Here is an 18980-nt window from a genome sequence, read left to right on the forward strand (position 1 = left end):
CCCATGGATGCCCACGTGAGTGTTTCCCCGAGCATAGAGGAGCCGCCACCAATTTGTATCCATCCCACAGTACAGACGTCATGGAGCTGTTCCCCTGGAAGACGATGGATTTGCGCTCTCTCATCGGCATGATGAAGCTATCGGGATTCATCAGACAGTGGCACGGCTCTGCCACTGCCCCAACGTCCAGCTGTTGATGTTATGGTGTTGACATTGGCACATGCGTAGATCGTCGGATGCAGAAGCCCATCGTAGGGATCTTCGGTGCACTATGTGTTCAGACACACTTGTTCTCTGCACAACATTACAGTCTGATGTTAGTTTCGCCACAGTTCGCCGCCTGTCCTGTTTTACCAGTCTGCCCAGCCTACAGCGTCCGACATCTGTAATGAGGGGTGGCCGTCCAATCCCTTGACGCCTGGACCAGCTTTCACCTTGGTTTCGCCACGTACTGAAGACACGCTCCAAAGCTCTGCTCGAACACCCAAAAAGTCGTGCAGTTTCCGAAATGTTCGTGCCAAGCCTCCAGGCCATTACAATCTGCCCTCGGCTAAACTCAGATCGCTCCTCTTTCCAATTCCACACACGGCCAGCGGGCTCACTGATACTATGTGCACCATGTGTGTGTCTGACTAGCAGGGTTGCCAGGTGACGCTGCTATCGCCTGGATGGGTTTATATCTATAGTAGGTCGGTGGTCATAATATTATGGCTGATCAGTGATTGAGGCACTGGGCTACTACAGTGACAGGTGAGTATTCGTTTCGAAAACTGTTTGTAGAGAGGTGGTGGGCTTGTACTTGGTTTCCGTCGATTGTTAGCTCAGTGACAACACGTTTGCCAAAGCAAGATAGTGATGCGCAATGTGCAATGTGCTGTTGCAGACTCGTCGAGATGCTGCAGCTGTTAGCAGCCCTGGTGGCCGCTTGCGCCGCGGTGGCACTGTACGGCTACTACCGCTGGAGCTACTGGCCGCGACGGGGAATCCCGTACATCCCGGGGGCGCCCTTCCCATTTGGACACGCGTGGCGCGTCATGCTGTTCCAGCGCTACATCGGCGACATCTGCTGCGACCTGTACAGTGCGGTGCCGCCCTCCGAACCGATGGTCGGAATCTACATGTTCACCCAGCCTGGAATCGTCGTCAAGGACCCAGAGCTTATCAAGAGCATGCTCGTCAAGGACTTCCAGCACTTCCACGATCGCGGCCTTTATGTCAACGAAGATGTCGACCCACTCACTGGACACTTAGTCTTTATGGCTGGTGAAAGATGGCGTCTGCTAAGAAACAGGCTGACACCTACGTTCACATCAGGGAAGATGAAGATGATGTTTCCGGTAAGTCCATATACATCTTGCTCACAGCTTGCAGCGTGATTCTATCTCAGAAATCTTAGGAAACTACTGACGGATGGGAAAATTGGTTGAGTAAGTACAGCTTTGAAAACAATTACTGTCACTGATTCACTTTATATGTAACAGCTCCGCATTTTGAACGGCAATAATACACTGAATATGTCGAACAAGTCACAGACCTTACTCTGCATACACAAACCAAATACATTTATACATGAACTAGTCCATTTTTTTGTCTACGACTTAACATTCCAGAATTGAATAAATACACGCTATCTAACACAAATGTGATGCCCCCTACAGGTGAGGAGGAAACGAAGGGAAACTTCACAGGTTGAGAGCATATGTGATGCTGATAGTTTACATTTTAGCTGGAGACACAGTCATGGTAGACTTTTTGAATGATGTTGTCACCATTTGACTTTAACAATTTTTCTTTTATTAGGTTACCTTCCACTCAGAAGGCTGTTGCACGCAGCGACTGTTATATTGACTTGCAAATAATAGATTTCAGCTATCAGTCGTCCTTTTTAAATTTTATTGGCAGATCTAGATTTCAGCTAGCAACTAGCCATTCTCAATGCACTATCATTTTTGATCAATGAATGTAATACCTGTTGGTCGGGCCTCGTCCACAGTTCATTGGATACTACACTGAGTGCTGAGAAACGAATTGAGGTTAGTAACGAACGTCTGGAAACATTACCGAACGACGCTACAGAGAAAACCTGTATCAATATAGTGACAGTGGTGGACACGTTCAGTGCTGTCTATTTACTCTAAGGTATCATTACGCCCTTTGTTAGGTGATACCACCTAATCTTGTTTCTGTTCACCATTAATCTGTAGAGTTTGACTACAGCTCTACAATCACGACAGATGATAAAACTTTCGATAGGATGGCTCTTACACGACACCTTTTTAAGATTTTGTTGATTTTCATTGGGCTACCTTCCAGTTTGATTCAGTGCTACGTGAGAAATTCAGGCGCAGTAGGACAATGGGAAGAGATATCTCTGGGCCTCAAAAATGGAAAATCCGCTGAAAAGACCATCAGTTTAGGAAAATATTACTTCTTTGTCACAAATTGAGTCAGACGTAATACAGGCAGCTTTTTACTTCAGTCTGCGTTCTTGTATCACAGATCGCATTGGTAGGGAGACGTGACGAGTCACTGACCGAGAGCGAGGTACAGAGGATGCACAGCGATCCCACCCGTTCCTTCTTACAACCCAAAACGGACCGACCTACTCATCTTTTACTATTGGGGGAATGTAACAGCAGCATTAAGTACAGTGCCTTCGTCTTCATTTGGGAGAAAATTTATATGCTCGGATATAAATCACATAAAAGCAAACTGGCATCTGTTAAACGAAGGTTATAGCAAGACGGATGCGCGAAAAGTATGTATTACTTCAAAATAATTGTGTTCCATGAATAATTAGAATTTGTATTACATGGATTTTCCTTATAAGTGCGTATAACGAAGCTCAGTTCTTTGCCCCTTTGTGCAGCCATACCACTGTACTGTGGATTTCAGCATTATTTAAAACCTTAATAGACATCAGGATATCGATTGTGATATTTTTCATGTGGCTTTACACAAAATGGAAAATCCCTTACGGTACTTCCATACTGAATGTGTCACCACGACGCTCTTTGACCTTAGTTTGTCTTCTGACTAAAAAAGAAAATGGTCAATGCTCTAAACTGTAATCAGAACCATCGGAGGAGAATATTAAAACTTTTAGTCTGGAGTGGATGAAATCCCAGAAATTATAGGTAAAGGGAGAGAATCCTTCGTTTTTAATAAAACAAGGCAGTTTCTGTGTTAATAATAAAATATTCATCACGGGAATCGAGAATTTCGACAGTCTTTGCCTGTTGTCGACAACGACACTGGCAAAACATCAAAATTTGTGATATAAATGGCCGTATTTCTGTTTGCATTTAAGTAGAAGCTTAAATTTTGCACATCGCCTTGGGATTCGATACGAGAATCCGTTCCCGAGAAAAAGGGGTCTTAGCAGACGGACGGACAAGCAGATAGACGGATAACAAATGAAAACTTTTTTCGTGCGACAGGATTTCAAATTAAAACTTAAAACAGTGAAACCTTGCATCTTGCCAAATTTCATGATTGTAGGTTAATGGGAACTAAGTTACATGTTTTTATGAGCGAATAGGCGAGGATCGAAATATGTGATATGAATGTCCATATCTTTTGGTTACATGTATTACAACGCTAAGGGACTACAGATCTTAGTGCTGGACATACATTTCAAGTTGGTACGTCTGCCTCTTCCTCAGAAAAAGGGTTTTTAACAGTCGGTCAGACAGGCAGACAGACAGACAGATAGCCGGCAGGAGTGGCTGAGCATTTCTAGGCGCTACAGTCTGCAAACTCGCGACCACTACGGTCGCTGATTCGAATCCTGCCTCGGGCATGAATGTGTGTGATGTCCTTAGGTTAGTTAGGTTTAAGTAGTACAGTATCTGAAATAAGTGACAGTTCAACATGAAAAGTAGTCTATTTCGCATATTTTCATACGCTTATGTCGTATGGTATTATTTTTTGGGGTAATTCTTCTGATTCAAAAAGGGTATTTTTGGCTCAAAAACGGGCTGTTAGAGCTACGTGTGGTGTAAGTTCGAGAAGCTCTTGTCGATCCCTATTCAATAGTCTGGGAATTCTAACATTGCCCTCACAAAATATTGTCTTTAATGTCGTTTGTTGTTAGCAATATTAGCTTATTCCCAAGAGTTAGCAGCTTTCACTCAGTTAATACTAGGCAGAAATCAAATCTGCATGTAGAATGCACTTCCTTGACTCTTGTGCAGAAAGGAGTACAATATTCTGCTGCATCCATTTTCAATAAGCCACCACAAGAACTCAAAAATCTTAGCAGTAGCCCAAACACTTTTAAGTCTAAACTGAAGAGTTTCCTCATGGCTCACTCCTTCTATTCTATCGAGGAGCTCCTGGAAGAGCTGAAAAATTAAGCAAATTCCAGTGTTACATTGTTGATTTTCTTTATTTAAACTTACGAATTGTCGCCTGAATATGTTTCTTATATTTCATTTTATCTGTTTCTACTATCGTGTTATAATTTCATGTATTGACCCGTTCCGTGACCATGAAGACTTCTCCTTAATTTGGTCCCACGGAACAATAAATAAATAAATAGTTCTAAGTTCTAGGGGACTGATGACCTCCGCTGTTAAGTCCCATAGTGCTCAGAGCCATTTGAACCATTTTTGAGACAGACAAACGGACAATAGAGTGATCCTGTAAGGATTCCGTTTTTGCAGATTGAGGTACAGAACCCTAAAAATCATATTTGAGAAACAAGAAACAACCCACTGTCTGTTGCAGACGCTGGAGAAGTGCGCCCGCGAGCTGGTGGAGGTGATGGGTGCTGGCTCCAGAGACGTGGAGTTCTTCGACCTGCTGGCTCGCTACGGCACTGACGTCATCGCTTCCTGCGCCTTCGGCCTCGAGACGCACAGCCTGCAGAACCCGGACCAGGAGTTCCGCAAGTGGGCGCGCCGCCTCTTCGTCCCCACGCCCGCCCGAGGCCTCATCGGTTCTTTCTGCAACGTATTCCCCTCTATTGCCAACACCTTTCGGGTGAGTGGTCGACTGATCGTACCCCGGTGCCTTAAGATATTGTTTGCCGAAGGTAGAGCTCTGCTAACCCGAGGAGCTGACACGATTGTCATGTCTCTGGTTCAGTAAAAAGTACATTTATTATTTCCATATTAAACGTAAAACATCATTGACGACTGCTTCCGTAACTGCCTTCATTGCGGAAGGACCCTGGCTCTATTCCCGGTATCCCCTCAATTTTTTCTGAGTTGAGAAGATCTGGAACGGGGTCCACTCATCCTCATGGAGCTAGATGAGAAGCTGCTCGAATAAAGAAGCAGCGGCATAACTACGATGCGTCTACTGGCAATAACGATAACACAGATTGAGGACACGTTGACCGCATTCCTCACGATCGTAGGTCGCTCATCGTACTGCCTTGTAGCCAGCAGTCAGCCATTCGGAACACCCCTGTCCTTGAGTGTTGCTTACGCTTACATCAATGAACACCATTCTATCGGTCGGCGAATGTCTTTAGTTGTTAATGAACTATTGCCAAAACAAGAAATTATCACTTGCACATACTGTGTCTCTTTAGTGTCAGAGGGTACGGGATCGTAACCTAATACTTTGAGATAAGATACTAATGGTAGGAAATTAAAAAGGCGATGCGCCGCCGTCGAAGGCCCAAATGTGCACATGGGCACTGCTGCGATAAAAGCGACACTGATAAAGCGGCCGAAGGTTACCAGCTAACAGCTGAAGAGTAACGCTTAGCCATGTTGTGCCGCTGGTCCCCCTGGTCATGTCACCGTATAGAGACGGTGAATGTAAACAAGTCTGCCTTGATTAGCTATTTTAATTTTGATGTTTTTTTTTTACAGTGGTGACTGTTTCATTCATTGTTTTGTTACGTAATAGCGTAAACTTCATATTTGCCACTTTCTTCTTTTGTAAATTTTTATGGTGTCTCTTTAAGAAAAAAGAATCTCCGTACACTGGGAACACTTTTACCAACGCTGGCCGCAATTTATGTGTATTTAAAGCATAGCTTTAATCTTTTCTCTTAGTACCTCGGAAGTGAGATGACTGTGTGCCAGGTTAAGGGGCTACCTATATATTTTAGAGTTGCTCTCTACTTTTCTATCAAAGATAAAAAATGTTTGTAAATGTTTCTTACATTATTATTTTAACTATGGACTATGATTTTTTTTGATCGTATGGTGACCTGAGGATGGTACTGTGCACCTAAATCTGTAGCTATTAAGGAAAATTAGAAATCTTGACTACCGAATAGAACAAATACATTTTTCTGTTGTATTGATCGCTGCTCCAGCCGCCAGTAGGTCGGAAATATGTAAATTAATAACTTGTTTTATTGCCATGAATAACTTATAGCTTACAGCAATAACACAACCTTATCTCAAATGGTCTACATCTACATACATATCTGCAAACCACCGTGAAGAACATAGGAGAGGGTACTTCCAATTTTACCACGTATTACGATTTCTTCCCATACAGCGAGCGAAGGTACATTTTAATTCATCCAATCAAGTCTTCGCGGTCCACCCTGGGAAGCGGCAGTATGTAGCTTGATTCCTCCTTTTACACCGGTTCTTGAACGATTGTAGTTTTGTTTTCTCGGGATACTTGGCACCCATCCTCAAGCATCTGCCTCCTCAAGGTTTTTCGGTATTGCCAACACGATTTCCTAACAAACCTGTGATTAATATGCCCCGTTCTACTTGGTGTGGGGTTCAACTTGAGCAACTGGCTTTTGCTTTGCTGTTATTGATTTTGCTAGCCAGGAGCTTTCCATTAATTCTCTTTACACCTTTTATGCGTATTTTAAGTATGGATCTAACTCCATATTTTGTATGTTGGTTGGAGTTTTATTGTTAGACGCTCATATTGCCTTGTGAAGTAATTTTAATAAACGACTACTCAAATTGCACTCTAGCTATTAAATTTACGACTTGGTTAGTCATGTTCTCTAGCTATAGTGCCCTCCGCTAGCCTCAGATATTTCTGTAAATACGAGACGTATCCTGCCCGTCACCAGCAGTTTTGATTTGATGTGATTTGATTTTATCAGGGAAGAAAAACAACATTGGTCAAGCCCTCTGCAGCCCGCACCGAAACAGAATTTATTGTGCCGTATCATTCCCTGTGTCTCTAGCAAAGCTAACGGATGCCATTGAACAGTTCTAGGGGGCCCTTTACCAGTGCTTTTCCAGACACAATTTCTTCAGGTCTGGTTGATCCGAATATTATGTGTCTCTTAATCTCCAATGCCTCGCGTTCGAAAATCAAATGTGATGCGGTTTCCTCGCCCACACCACACATCCTACATTTGGAGTCTTATTCTATTATCCCCATTGTATGTGGTGTTTTTTCAAATTCCCATGACCTGTCAATAGTCCAATCATGAGTTTCATTTCTCTCCTGTTTATGCTCAAGATTGATATAATTCTCAATCAATACCACGCCGTTTTTGCTTTTGGACCTTAGCCCAATATTCTACATGCTGTCTCCTTGTTCAGTCTCGTAGTTTTATTTTGCTCATCGCCTTGGTGATTGTCAGGACAGGTTCCGGTTCAATAAATGGTGTCATCGCCCCTATCCTGGCCAACCTATAGGTTTACTCATTACTACTAATCCCTGAATGACCAGGGACCCAAAATAGGTTTACCTTATTGCTTTCCCCTAGCTCTAGAAGGACTTTGTGGCATTCTGCCACGATCTTTGATATTGTTGCAGAGGCTGCCAGTGCTTTCAGGGCAGCTTGGCTGTCTGAATAAACCTCTGTAGCACCTCCGCAAATTCTTCTCCACACACACACCCTGATGGAAGATATTTCTGCTTGAAAGACAGTGGCCATCTTCTCTAGAGAGACTGCACTCTCCAGCCTTGGCTGCACCCAATACATCCTAGCCCCAACACCTTTGTCTGTTTTCGAACCGTCAGTGAACCAGACTATGTTCCCAGTACAGTGTCGAAATTTGTTCTCCCAGAGCTCTCTACTTCCACTTACTACATTGAAAGGCTTACTGAAGCAGATGGAAGTTATTATATAGTCGGTCGGCATTTGACCAACCATATCTGTCTGCCTCGCTCAGTATTTTAGTGTGAGAGCCTGGCTATCCCAGTGAGTCCCAGTTTTTTCCATCTTTAACCTGTGTGCTCCACCTGCTGCCTCCATCTTTACCCATAGGTGTAATGGGGGCATGTTCAGCATGGTACCCATCCCATCAGTGGACGTGCTGCTAATTCTGCCTGTAATAGCTAAGCAGGCCAATATCTGTTCCTTAGCAAGCTTCTTAGCAGCTACCTGCTGTTCTACCTTTTTCCAACACACTGTAGGCCCATAAGTGATCATAAGTCTTACTACCGTGGAGTGTATCCAGTACATACCCTTGGGGCTTAAGCTCCAGTTTTTAGCACAAGCTCTCCTGGTGCTCATTACAGTACCTTTCGCCTTGAAACAGGTGCTCCTTACGTGAGGGGTCCACAATAGTTTTTCATCCAGGGTTACTCCTATTTCACTATCCCCTGCATTGGTGGAGTTTCATCGAGAAGCTTGAGATTCAAATATGTGTGTCGGATCTGCTTCCTCGTAAATGGTACTATAACAGACTTCTTAGGGCTGACCCTTACATCCTGTTTTCTGCACCAATTTTGCATAATGCACTGTGCGCCATAGCTCTGACTTTACTTGAAAATTTGCAAAGTACTACTATGACAAGGTCGTCTGCGTATCCCTGGCAAGATTACTGTCTAGAATTTAATTCTACACAGTGAGTTAATTCACCACAAGGTTCTACAGTAGAGGGGACAGGACCCCTCCTTGTGAACTGCCTTTGGTGATGCTGATTATCATTTTTCTCATGCACCTTGGTGCCTTCTACATTTCTACCACTAAGTATGGCTCTAATCCACCTGCAAACGGTAATCTCCAAGCCATGCACCTCTGCTGCCTTAACCATGGATGCGAAGGTCGTGTTGCTAAAAGCCCCTTCGATGTCCAAGAAGATGCAGAGGGCTATTTCCTGATAGTGTAGAGCTTTCTCCACCTTCCCAACAAGATGATGGAGTGCATTTTCACACGATTTTCATGGTTGTATGCATCTTGGTTTATGTGTAGAGGGACCCTAATTAACCTCCTCTCCCTAACATGCACGTTGACCAGTTTGTCTAATGTTTTAAGAAAAAAGGAGGACAGACTGATTGGTCTCATAGCCTTGGTATGATCGATTCTCCCTGGCTTTGGTATGAAGACAACCTCCACTGCACTCCAGACGTTAGGAATGATTCCTGCTGCTAGGCTAACCCTAAATAACCTGCATAGGAATATTGTGAAGTTCACTCCTGCTTGTTGCAAGAGCTCTGTAAAAATTACATCTGAGCCAGGTGACTTGAACAGATGGAATGTGCCCACCACCCATTGGATTTTACTATGGGTTAACACATTCTCTGGCAAATTCCCAGTTCTCCCTTCGAATACCTAAAAACGATATCTCACAAGGAACTCTTCCTAGTCTATGTTGTCTTCAGAGTAGATTGATGAAAATGAGTCTTGAGATGTAGTTCCAGCGTTTCATGTGCTTTCCTTGTATACTCCACATCCTCTTTCCTTAAAGTTCCTCCTAGGTAAGTTGGTATCCTAGTGAGGATTTTATGAAGACTGGCCTGAACAACCGTACCCTCTACCTCCCCACAAAATACCTTCCAGGACGCCCGCTTTGCTTGCTAAATTGCAAGATTGTATTTGACCTTCTCGCAAGATTAAACAGTCTTCATACCTGTTTCTTCTGTGATTTCAGGTTGTTGTTCCACCAAGATACTTTCCTATTCTTGCACTTCTTGGACACTGAGCAATTGTCGTGGTATGAGGTCATGATGGCAGAAGTCAGTGCCTCTGCTACCTTCTCAAACTCTACCGGATTCCTTATCGAAGTAGTGACCTCCGATACGCTTTAGTTGAGGTCCCTCCTGTACGCCTCCCAGTCCATTTTCCTGGGATTCCTATAGGACATGGTCTGTTTAATGCCCATTTCAACCTCGAACTTAATATACATATTGTCTGATGAGGATGGCTCTAAAGCCACATGCCATTGTTTGACATAATTACCCCTCAAAGTGGAACCGAAGGTTATGTCAATCACCTCTTCCCTTATTATATTCCTGAATGTAGATTCTGTGCCCTTATTGAAGATCTCTAAGTTATTAGCTAGAAGAAATTCTAGAAGGTACTCACCTCTACTGTTGGTGTCAGTGCTGCCCCACACTAAGTTGTGGGCATTAGAATCGCATCCAACCAATAGTTGGCCCCCCTGTTGTGAACATGCTTTCATCAGTCTCCTCACCTCCTAGGAAGGAGGAGCACTGTCCTCGTAAGGAAGGCATGCTGAGGTCATTACAAGCTCCCTCGTGATACCTTCCTCACGCTGCCGCATCCTGATGGTCACTAGGTCCCTAGAACAAAAGTCCGCCATCGACATGAAAGGCATTCCATTTTTTTACGTAAATGCACGTTCTGGAGTTTCTTATATTGCTAGCATAAACCAGCTTATCTCTAGTGCCACTGAGACCCAATACATCCCCTTTATATAAATAGGGTACCTGAATCAGGACTCCGTCCATTTCTTGTCTTCCCAGAAGACGATTCACGGCAGCAGTGGCCTTTTACTGTGTTGCAGATTTATCTGCAGCACATTCAGGCTCCATCTTGCGGCCATTATCGCTTAAGATGTCTTTGATTACCCTCACTGGAACCTGCGAGAACCCCAAGAATAGTCTCAGGTACCATTCTCGCATTGCCTTCAGGGACTTCTCTCTGGCTGCCACCACAAGGGTTTTGCTGTTTACTGCAGCCTTCTGGTTGATTGCCTTCCAACCCTCTGTCGAGACTTTCAGGTTTTGAGACCCTATTTTCTCAGTCAAAGTATCTGGAGAGGTATTGTAGGGAGTTTTGGCACCCAGATTAATGTCTTTGCTGTCCTGATGAGCTCAGCTGCTGTCTTTGCCAGCAACTTCGCATCCTCTCACGATGATATTAGGGGCACCTTTTTCTTAAGCCAGTCCACTGTATCCACCCCCTCACAGACAAATATAAGTGCAGCGTGATCCAGATAAACTCTCTTGAGTTTGGGTCCTGGACCAGCATCCCCCCCTTCCAATCTTCTCAAAGAGAGCCATCTGCACAAGCTCCTTCAACTGTGAGGTGATCTCGACCAGTGGATAGCCTTGCTGGATAACCACCACGCTAAAAACCGAGACTGCAGTACTATAGGTCTGTTTCCATATTTCTTGCCTCAGCTTTTTCTGGATACACTTTTCCTGAGAAGTGGAAGTCTTAGATCCCTCCCTTGTTCTCTTACTGCCAGCCCTCATTGTGGAAGGGGTTTGTACACTCCCTTCACCCTGGGACAGTCTTTTCTTGGAGGTCTTGGGCTCAAGCCCTTTTAGTTCCCTCCACTTTTGTTGAGGAAGCCACTCTTTTCCTTCCATTAGATTTTGGTCTCTAAGAAGTTTCGTTCTCTGAACCCCAGACAAGTCTTTGATCTTAATCTGGTCCAACATCTTGGTAACCATTCCCACTTCTTGAACAGATCTGTCCTCCTGTTCAGCTGAGGGGATGTTTTCTATCAGTTCCAGCCCCGATGTTTGGGTGTCTGAGGTCTTAACTTTCCCCTCAGTATTGCTATTTTCTTTGTGTTATTTTTGTCCCACGAGGGTTAGGGATCCTACCAGTCCCCACCATGGAAACTCCACGCGGTGGATGGCTAATTATTTAGGGAAGTCGCCCTGTATCCCTGAAGCTCCTTTCATGACACATCTTCGCATGTGCCACGCACCCCTCAGATCGCATCACACCTTGGGTTGAGTACTGAGGAGTTGGGAAAGGACAAGGAATGGATGTGGGATGACAGGTCGTTGTGGGCAATACTTAGTCTGGTTCATCGGTGAAGACCTTACTGACCATCGGTTTCCACAGCCGGCATAGCCCTCAGCTTCACAAGAACACACAAGCCTCTCCATCCACACAGACAGTACTACTTCAAGGTGGTGTCCCCCAGAGAGGCACCAGCACTTAATATATCTGCATGTATAGAATTTTGACGTTAATATCTACATGAGAATATTTTATGATGTGTATGGCTGGTATGCATGACTATTAATCAAATAAATATTTTATTTTTCTTATGTATCACCAGACCTGTTATAGATTTTGCTTCAGTTAGTAGAACTTAGCTGGTTACACGACTGTTTTTATTTGTAACAGATCTGAAGATGACAGTAGCTGAAAACGCTAATAGTGAATTATAAAAAAATTGTGTGATCAAGGCAGATCTTATTTTTAAGTGCCACAATATGATCATGGATAATTTACAGACTTTATGTCTTAATTTGATAATATCGAAAGACTTGTGGGTGTTCTGTAAATAATCTCCTTAGTACACTGACTACATTTTATCAGTAGCCTCTCAAAGAATCGCAGTCTGCGACATGCATTAGCTAGTCTGAGACTAATGAATTTGTTGCATTTCATATCCTCATAAATTGTTCACTACCGGTCTCAATGTATGTGTTACACAGGTGCATAAAATGTTCAGCATATTTCAAATATATCTGTTTTGTGTCATACAATGACACAGAAAGCTAGGACCCTACCAACCAGTTTGCTTTCAGTTCCTATTAGGTGTTCATACATCAACGTCTTCATTACATTCAGTAGAAATAAAATACGGTGATCACGGTGGCCATGGGACAGGAGTTTCCCTTCCGAATTAATGATTACGGTATCTGCTGTCGCCGTGTCCCACCAGTAGGAGCTGTACTCTATTTTTTAGAATGTTTGTTTCACGAACAACTTGATAGCTCCCAAGTGATGCGCAATCGTCTCCTCAAATTTTACTCTGAGAACTATTTCTTTTTGAGAACCTTCATTGTTTCTCTCTGTCATAAGCTATCCAGGTCAGGTAAATTGTTGTCCACGGCGATAAATATCTTCCAGTGCGGACGAATCCTGTTGTCAAGCTTTTTTCTTCATATTTATTCTGTTTTCCGTTTTGTATTCTGCTGCACCAAGCATTAAATGCATCTTTGCAAATGCATGCGTCTTCCCCGTGGACAGGTCACAGAAAACTGTGTACTGTGTTTTGAATTAGTTCCTCTAATGTCGATGCAGCAAGTAGTTGTTTGTTATTAAACACAAACCATTTAAATATATGTCTCTTACACATATCGCTCAGTCATAAGTCGAAATATCATAAACATATAAAGTTTCGAATTATTACTTGATAAAAATATTCGTTTTAGAATTATCTTCTGTGTAGGTTTCACCCGAAGGCTTTCGGACGCTCTGCACCTGTAAAATAATTCCAGTTTTCCAGAGACCATGCACCAAGTATTTTGACCGAGATATTCCGTAATGGCATAATGTTTTCGCCATTGGAAAGACCATGTACAATTCTGCTTTCACATGAATAAATTCACAGTTGATACTATGAACCACGTGGCTCACAGAAAACTAACCAAGAGTATGGCGTGGCCAATACTCAGGGAATAGTTCTCTCAGATTTTTATACGTTACATTCAAATTTGCTTGTTACTCTGGTTCAACATTTCCCACAAAGACATTCAATTTTATCACTTTACTTGAGGTAAACATCCAATAAATAAATAAACTCAGAAGAGTAGGATGAAACGAAATGCAACTTCGAGAACTGACAGGCTGTGTGATGTTATTTCAGTGTTTAAAATATCTAGTCAAATTTATAAAGAACTCGGCAGTATAAGCACACCTGCTAGTTTGGTGTTGCATACCCTCTGCTGCCGATGCATGCATGATTCAGTTGGGAAGCATGAACAAATTGTTGATTCTTGATGTTCAGCTACTGACAGTGAGAAGATCTGGTCATCTTGCTGGCCCAGAAAGTAATTCATCATCATGCTGGCAGTTCATAAAGAAACAAGCATTTGTGTGGACGAGCATAGCCTGCCGAAGAATGCCACCACGATATTGTGGCATGAGCGGTAACATTTGAGGACGCAGGGTGTCCCTGGCCCACAGTTGTGCTGGCAGAAGTCCCTCAATCGCTACCAGCCATGACCTAATGTCATACCTGATGGTACTCCACACCTCAGCAACAGGAATAAAACCGCTGTGCCTCTCCAAAACACTGGAAAAGTCGGACCTCTCCCCACGCCGACGGTGGCCATCTGGGGGTAGGACATAATCGCGATTCATACCTGAAGAAAATGCGATGCCATTTATTACCAGTCCATGCTTCCTGGTCATAGCACCATTCCATTAGTAAATCACAATTCGGATTTCAAAAATGCTGTTCCACTGAGACAGCAATATAAAATTTCACTGTCCACATTATGGAGTCTTTAAATAGTAAAATGTCACTAATAGTAATATTCTGTGACTTCTCCTAAGCATTTGATTGTGTGAACCATGGCATTATGTTACAGAAATTACAACGCTATGGTATAAATCGAATAGCTTATGAGTGGTTTAAGTCATACCTACAGAATAGGAAGCAAAAAGTTTGCTTATATGGGTCATGTGATTTAAATAAATTTGCCACTTCATCTAACTGGGATGAAATTACATTAGGTGTTCCACAGGGTTCAATTATGGGTCCCCTTCTGTTCTTGATATATATGAACGACCTCCCTTCCTATCTGAAACAGGAAGCTGAACTGACACTGTTTGCTGATGATACAACCATCATTATTAATCCAGTAAAAGAAACTCCAATTGAAAATGATACAAATAAGTTCTTTGGAAAAGTCATTAATTGGTTTTCTGCAAATGGGCTTACTCTAAACTTTGAATAAACACAGTACATCCAATTTTCTGCTGCAAAAAGTACAGTTTCTTCAATAAATATCACACATCAACAGAAGTCAGTAGACAGGGTCGAGCATACTAAGTTTTTGGGTGAACATATAGATGAGAATTTTAATTGGAAAATTCATATTTTGGATCTTTTAATGCGACTAGGTTCAGCGACTTTTGCAATCAGAATAATTGCAAAATTTTGAGGATATAGAAATTAGTAAGCTAACATACTTTGCATACTTTCACTCTCTGATGTCATGTGGAATAATATTTTGGGCTAACTCAACATTTAGACAAAAAGTATTCACTGCTCAAAAATAAGTGGTAAGAATAATGTGCAGGGTTCATAGTCGCACATCTTGTAGGCATCTTTTTAAAAGATTGGGAATTCTTACAACAGCCTCACAGTACATTTACTCACTGATGAAATTTTTTCTCAACAACATGGGCCAGTTTAAAAACAACAATGACATTCATGATTATAATACCAGAAAAAAAATGACTTACACTATCCTTTACTCAACCTATCTTTGGCACCAAAAGGGGTAAAATATGTTGCTAAAAATTTTCAGCAAATTACCAGATGAAATAAAATGTCTTACAGGCAACAGTAATAGCTTCAAAAATAAATTGAAATCGTATCTCCTTGACAGCTCCTTCTATACTATAGATGAATTCTTGAATAGAAATAAATAAATCTATAAATATAGCATATGCATTCTGTGCTATTTAGGGGAATGGGGTAAATAATAGAAATATTAAGCTTTAACTCTGTATCGTAATATATATATATATATATATATATATATATATATATATACACATATATATACAACCACATAATAAGCAGCTGCATTAGTTAGTTAGTTGGTTGCGTGTTCCATTGATTAATCGCACAGTACAATAGCTGTCATGATGTGGAACGTGTCAAGTGTACAAGAAATGCACATGTTGCACATCATAACGGCTATTGTAGTGTGCGATTGATCAATGGAACACGCAACCAACTAACTAACTAATGCAGCCGTTTATTATGTGGTTAACAGCAGCCTATGCATGGGACAGTGATTTCCTTGTCTGCTTCTGCAAGTTACCGACCAGTGGTACGATGTAACACAGAATACTGAAGGGCATCCATTACTGCTTGTTGGATGGCAGGTGCTGATGTTAAGGGGTAACGATATGCTTGGGGCACGATAGGTTGATGCTTCCTTATGGCCCACCAGGCCCTCCACAACAAATATGCCTGCGCTCAAGATGCCATGCAGTCCAACAGCCGTGCACTGCCACATCAGAATGTGAGGTGTGGGATTAGATAGTTCCATGCTTTACTAAAATTTGAAAAATTGGATAAAAAAGCTAGCAAGACACTGAGAGCCTCGCAGAAAAGTAAAAATATTTGACAGCACCTGCCAGTTTTCGTTTACTTAAAAGCACAATATTGCAATTGGAGATTTATGTCACCTACATGTCAACTGTCGAAAGGTGGCATTGACTTTGTTCTTTATTGTTAGTTCGGTTTGGGTTGACAGCGGATGAAACAGCTCTTAGGTGGCAAGTATACATAGCTTACAGTGATGGTAAAATTTATATTCGAGATAATTATTTTCATCTTAAAACTGTGTACTGTGAAATTAAAAAAAATTAAAATGTGATAGAGCTTTTCGTTAAATTACAGTGAAATGAACACCCTTAGTTGCATACAGACGTTGATGTAAGTCAACAGGGCAGTTGAAAATGTGTGCCCCGGGTTATTCGCGGCTTTACCACCGACTCCCGTAAGAGTTTGGGCACTGTTTGTGCATCCGCACAGAAGAAGTCGGTCAAATGGCCGGTGAGCCTTAACTATATATATATATTAAACATTAAACATTAAATACATAAATATAATTATGTAGATACTGTTAAGATAGGTGATGATGCTGATGGTATATGGAAATATTGAGGTTCACCATGTTCGCTGGAGATAAAATGATGTTTACTGTACTGGAACCATGAAAAATTAACAGAGGCAGTTCATAATGGATGGCGATTGCAAAAAGAAACAATAGGATAGGCAGGGATAGACCTAGGATGAAGTATTGTTGGCTGTGGCTGACAGGAAGCTTATATGTGGGGAGAAATTTTATACTTGGGAACTGGGAGTTGGTTGAAGTTCCAGAGGGATAGGATAGATCAGGCATGGGGGTGTGTGGGCGGTGGTACAAAGAGCAGGGTACTTGGATTGGTGAGTGCCTGTTTCCGTATCTGAGAGGTCAGCGTGTCTGCTGGCCACATGGAGGCACCGAGTGAGGTGGCGCAGTTCTTAGCACACTGAACTTACATTATGGAGGACGACCGTTAAAGTCTGCATGTGGCCATCCAGCTTTAAGATTTCCGCAATTTCCCTAACTCGCGTCATGCCATGACGGTTCGTTTGAAAGGACACGACCGATTTACTTTCCCATCTTTGAGGTAATTCGAGCTTGTGCTCTGTATCTATCGCCCATGATGTCAACGAGACGTTAAACCATAATGTTCCTTCCTTCCACGTAGATGCCCTTGGTTCAGTTCCAGCTACCAGGGATTTTCTACCCTTGCATCTACATACATACTCCACAAGTCAACGTACGGTGCGTGGCGGAGGGTACCCTGTACCACTACTAGTCATTTCCTTTCCTGTTCCATTCGCAAATAGAGCGAGGAAAAAACGACTGTCTATATGCATCCGTATGAGTCGCATTTTCTCTTATCTTCGTGATCCTTACGCTCAATGTACGTTGGCGGCAGTACAATCGTTCTGCAGTCAGCTTGAAATGCCGGTTCTCTAAATTTTCTCAATTGTGTCACCTTCCCTCCACGGATTCCCATTTGAGTTCTCGAAGCATCTCCATAACACATGAGTGTCGTTCGAACCTAGCGGTAACGAATCTTTTCCCCGATGTCAGAAGTCAAACGGGGCGCACTCAGCTTGATTAGGCCAATTGAGATACTTGAATGAGAAGCAGGGCTATAAGGTCTGAAAATTTGACAAAGCCGAGAAGCGGTGAGCTAAACCCATACGCCTCTAGAACTCATTCCAGGTAGAGAACGGCACGCCGGCCAGTGGACATTACATGGTTCTCCTTTTCTTTATGTTGGGCGCTGATTCTTGCTTTTATAATGTCGTGTTCTTCCCAGTCACATTATTTCTTGGCGCAGTGGACGCATTTTCGCTGTGCGTCGAAATCGAAGTAGGACTACACAATCCATATGACGTACAGGAACATCATTCATGGTGAAAGTGTGAAGTTCTCTGTGTGGTAGGCTGCCACACAACGTGGCCCCATCAGACTCTCGCAATTTTTCCGTGGATAGCACTACCCATGGTAGTGGAGACAGTCTCGTTACTACGCTCGTATTTACGGTTATTACATACAGAATGCCACCAAATAGTGCGACATGAGAATTGTATGGCAGTCTTCGATTCTTAATCTGAAGTTGTCCTGTATGTATCTAGCTTACATGTAGAACTAGGCAGTAAACGACGGCTGGTTCGAATATCGAAACAATATCGAGTATTAAATATCCGGGCAAAACTTAAAGGTCCACAAAAAATATTTAACTTCAGGCCTTATTTTCTGTGCAGATCCATACAATATCTCCCGACGTGGATGAGTACTTCACCACTTTGGTGAAGGACGCCATCGAATACCGAGACTCCCACGGAGTGTCGAGAGCAGACTTCCTGCAATTGCTCATGAACTTGCGGGACGACCAGAACACCGACAAAACACCAGGATCAAGTAAGTACCTCTCAAATTTCACTCTTTGCGCATCAAGCGCTTCGATCTTACAGATGTATCTACAACGCTTATTTGAAACGAAATGAGAGAAAGAAAATAAGAACCAGCAACCAGAAAAAATGTCGACTCAAAGTGAGGATTATTTGTCGTAAATAATTGAAAATGAAGTTCGCGTAATCTTTATTCAATCAATCCTATAGAAGCCATAACGTATTGTATTGGTGGAGAGAAGCGGAAACTTTGTATATGTCAACGAATGCTTTACAGCTACTTTCACTCTGTTTAATTCTAGATGTTTATGCTACTATCCGTCTACACAACCGTACGTTACTCTTACATATGCAGGGTGTTCGAAATTCCCGTTACAAACATTTAGGATTTGTGGTGGTGGTGGTGGTGGTGGTGGTGTTGTT

The 18980-nt window shown here is 42.5% G+C and overlaps 1 protein-coding gene across 1 annotated transcript in view; it reads left to right on the forward strand.

Moving 5' to 3' along the window:
• The window catches only part of LOC126483730 (probable cytochrome P450 6a14), a 106067-nt gene that overhangs the window by 59008 nt on the left and 28079 nt on the right, over window positions 1–18980 (forward strand). Inside the window, exons 2-4 of the mRNA XM_050106837.1 lie at window positions 884–1337; window positions 4732–4986; window positions 18411–18567. Coding sequence (XP_049962794.1) covers window positions 894–1337; window positions 4732–4986; window positions 18411–18567 — 856 coding nt within the window. The 5' untranslated portion in view covers window positions 884–893. The remainder of the gene's footprint in view (window positions 1–883; window positions 1338–4731; window positions 4987–18410; window positions 18568–18980) is intronic.

The sequence above is a fragment of the Schistocerca serialis genome, chromosome 6, assembly GCF_023864345.2.
Source record: "Schistocerca serialis cubense isolate TAMUIC-IGC-003099 chromosome 6, iqSchSeri2.2, whole genome shotgun sequence".
NCBI classification, from domain to species: domain Eukaryota; kingdom Metazoa; phylum Arthropoda; class Insecta; order Orthoptera; family Acrididae; genus Schistocerca; species Schistocerca serialis.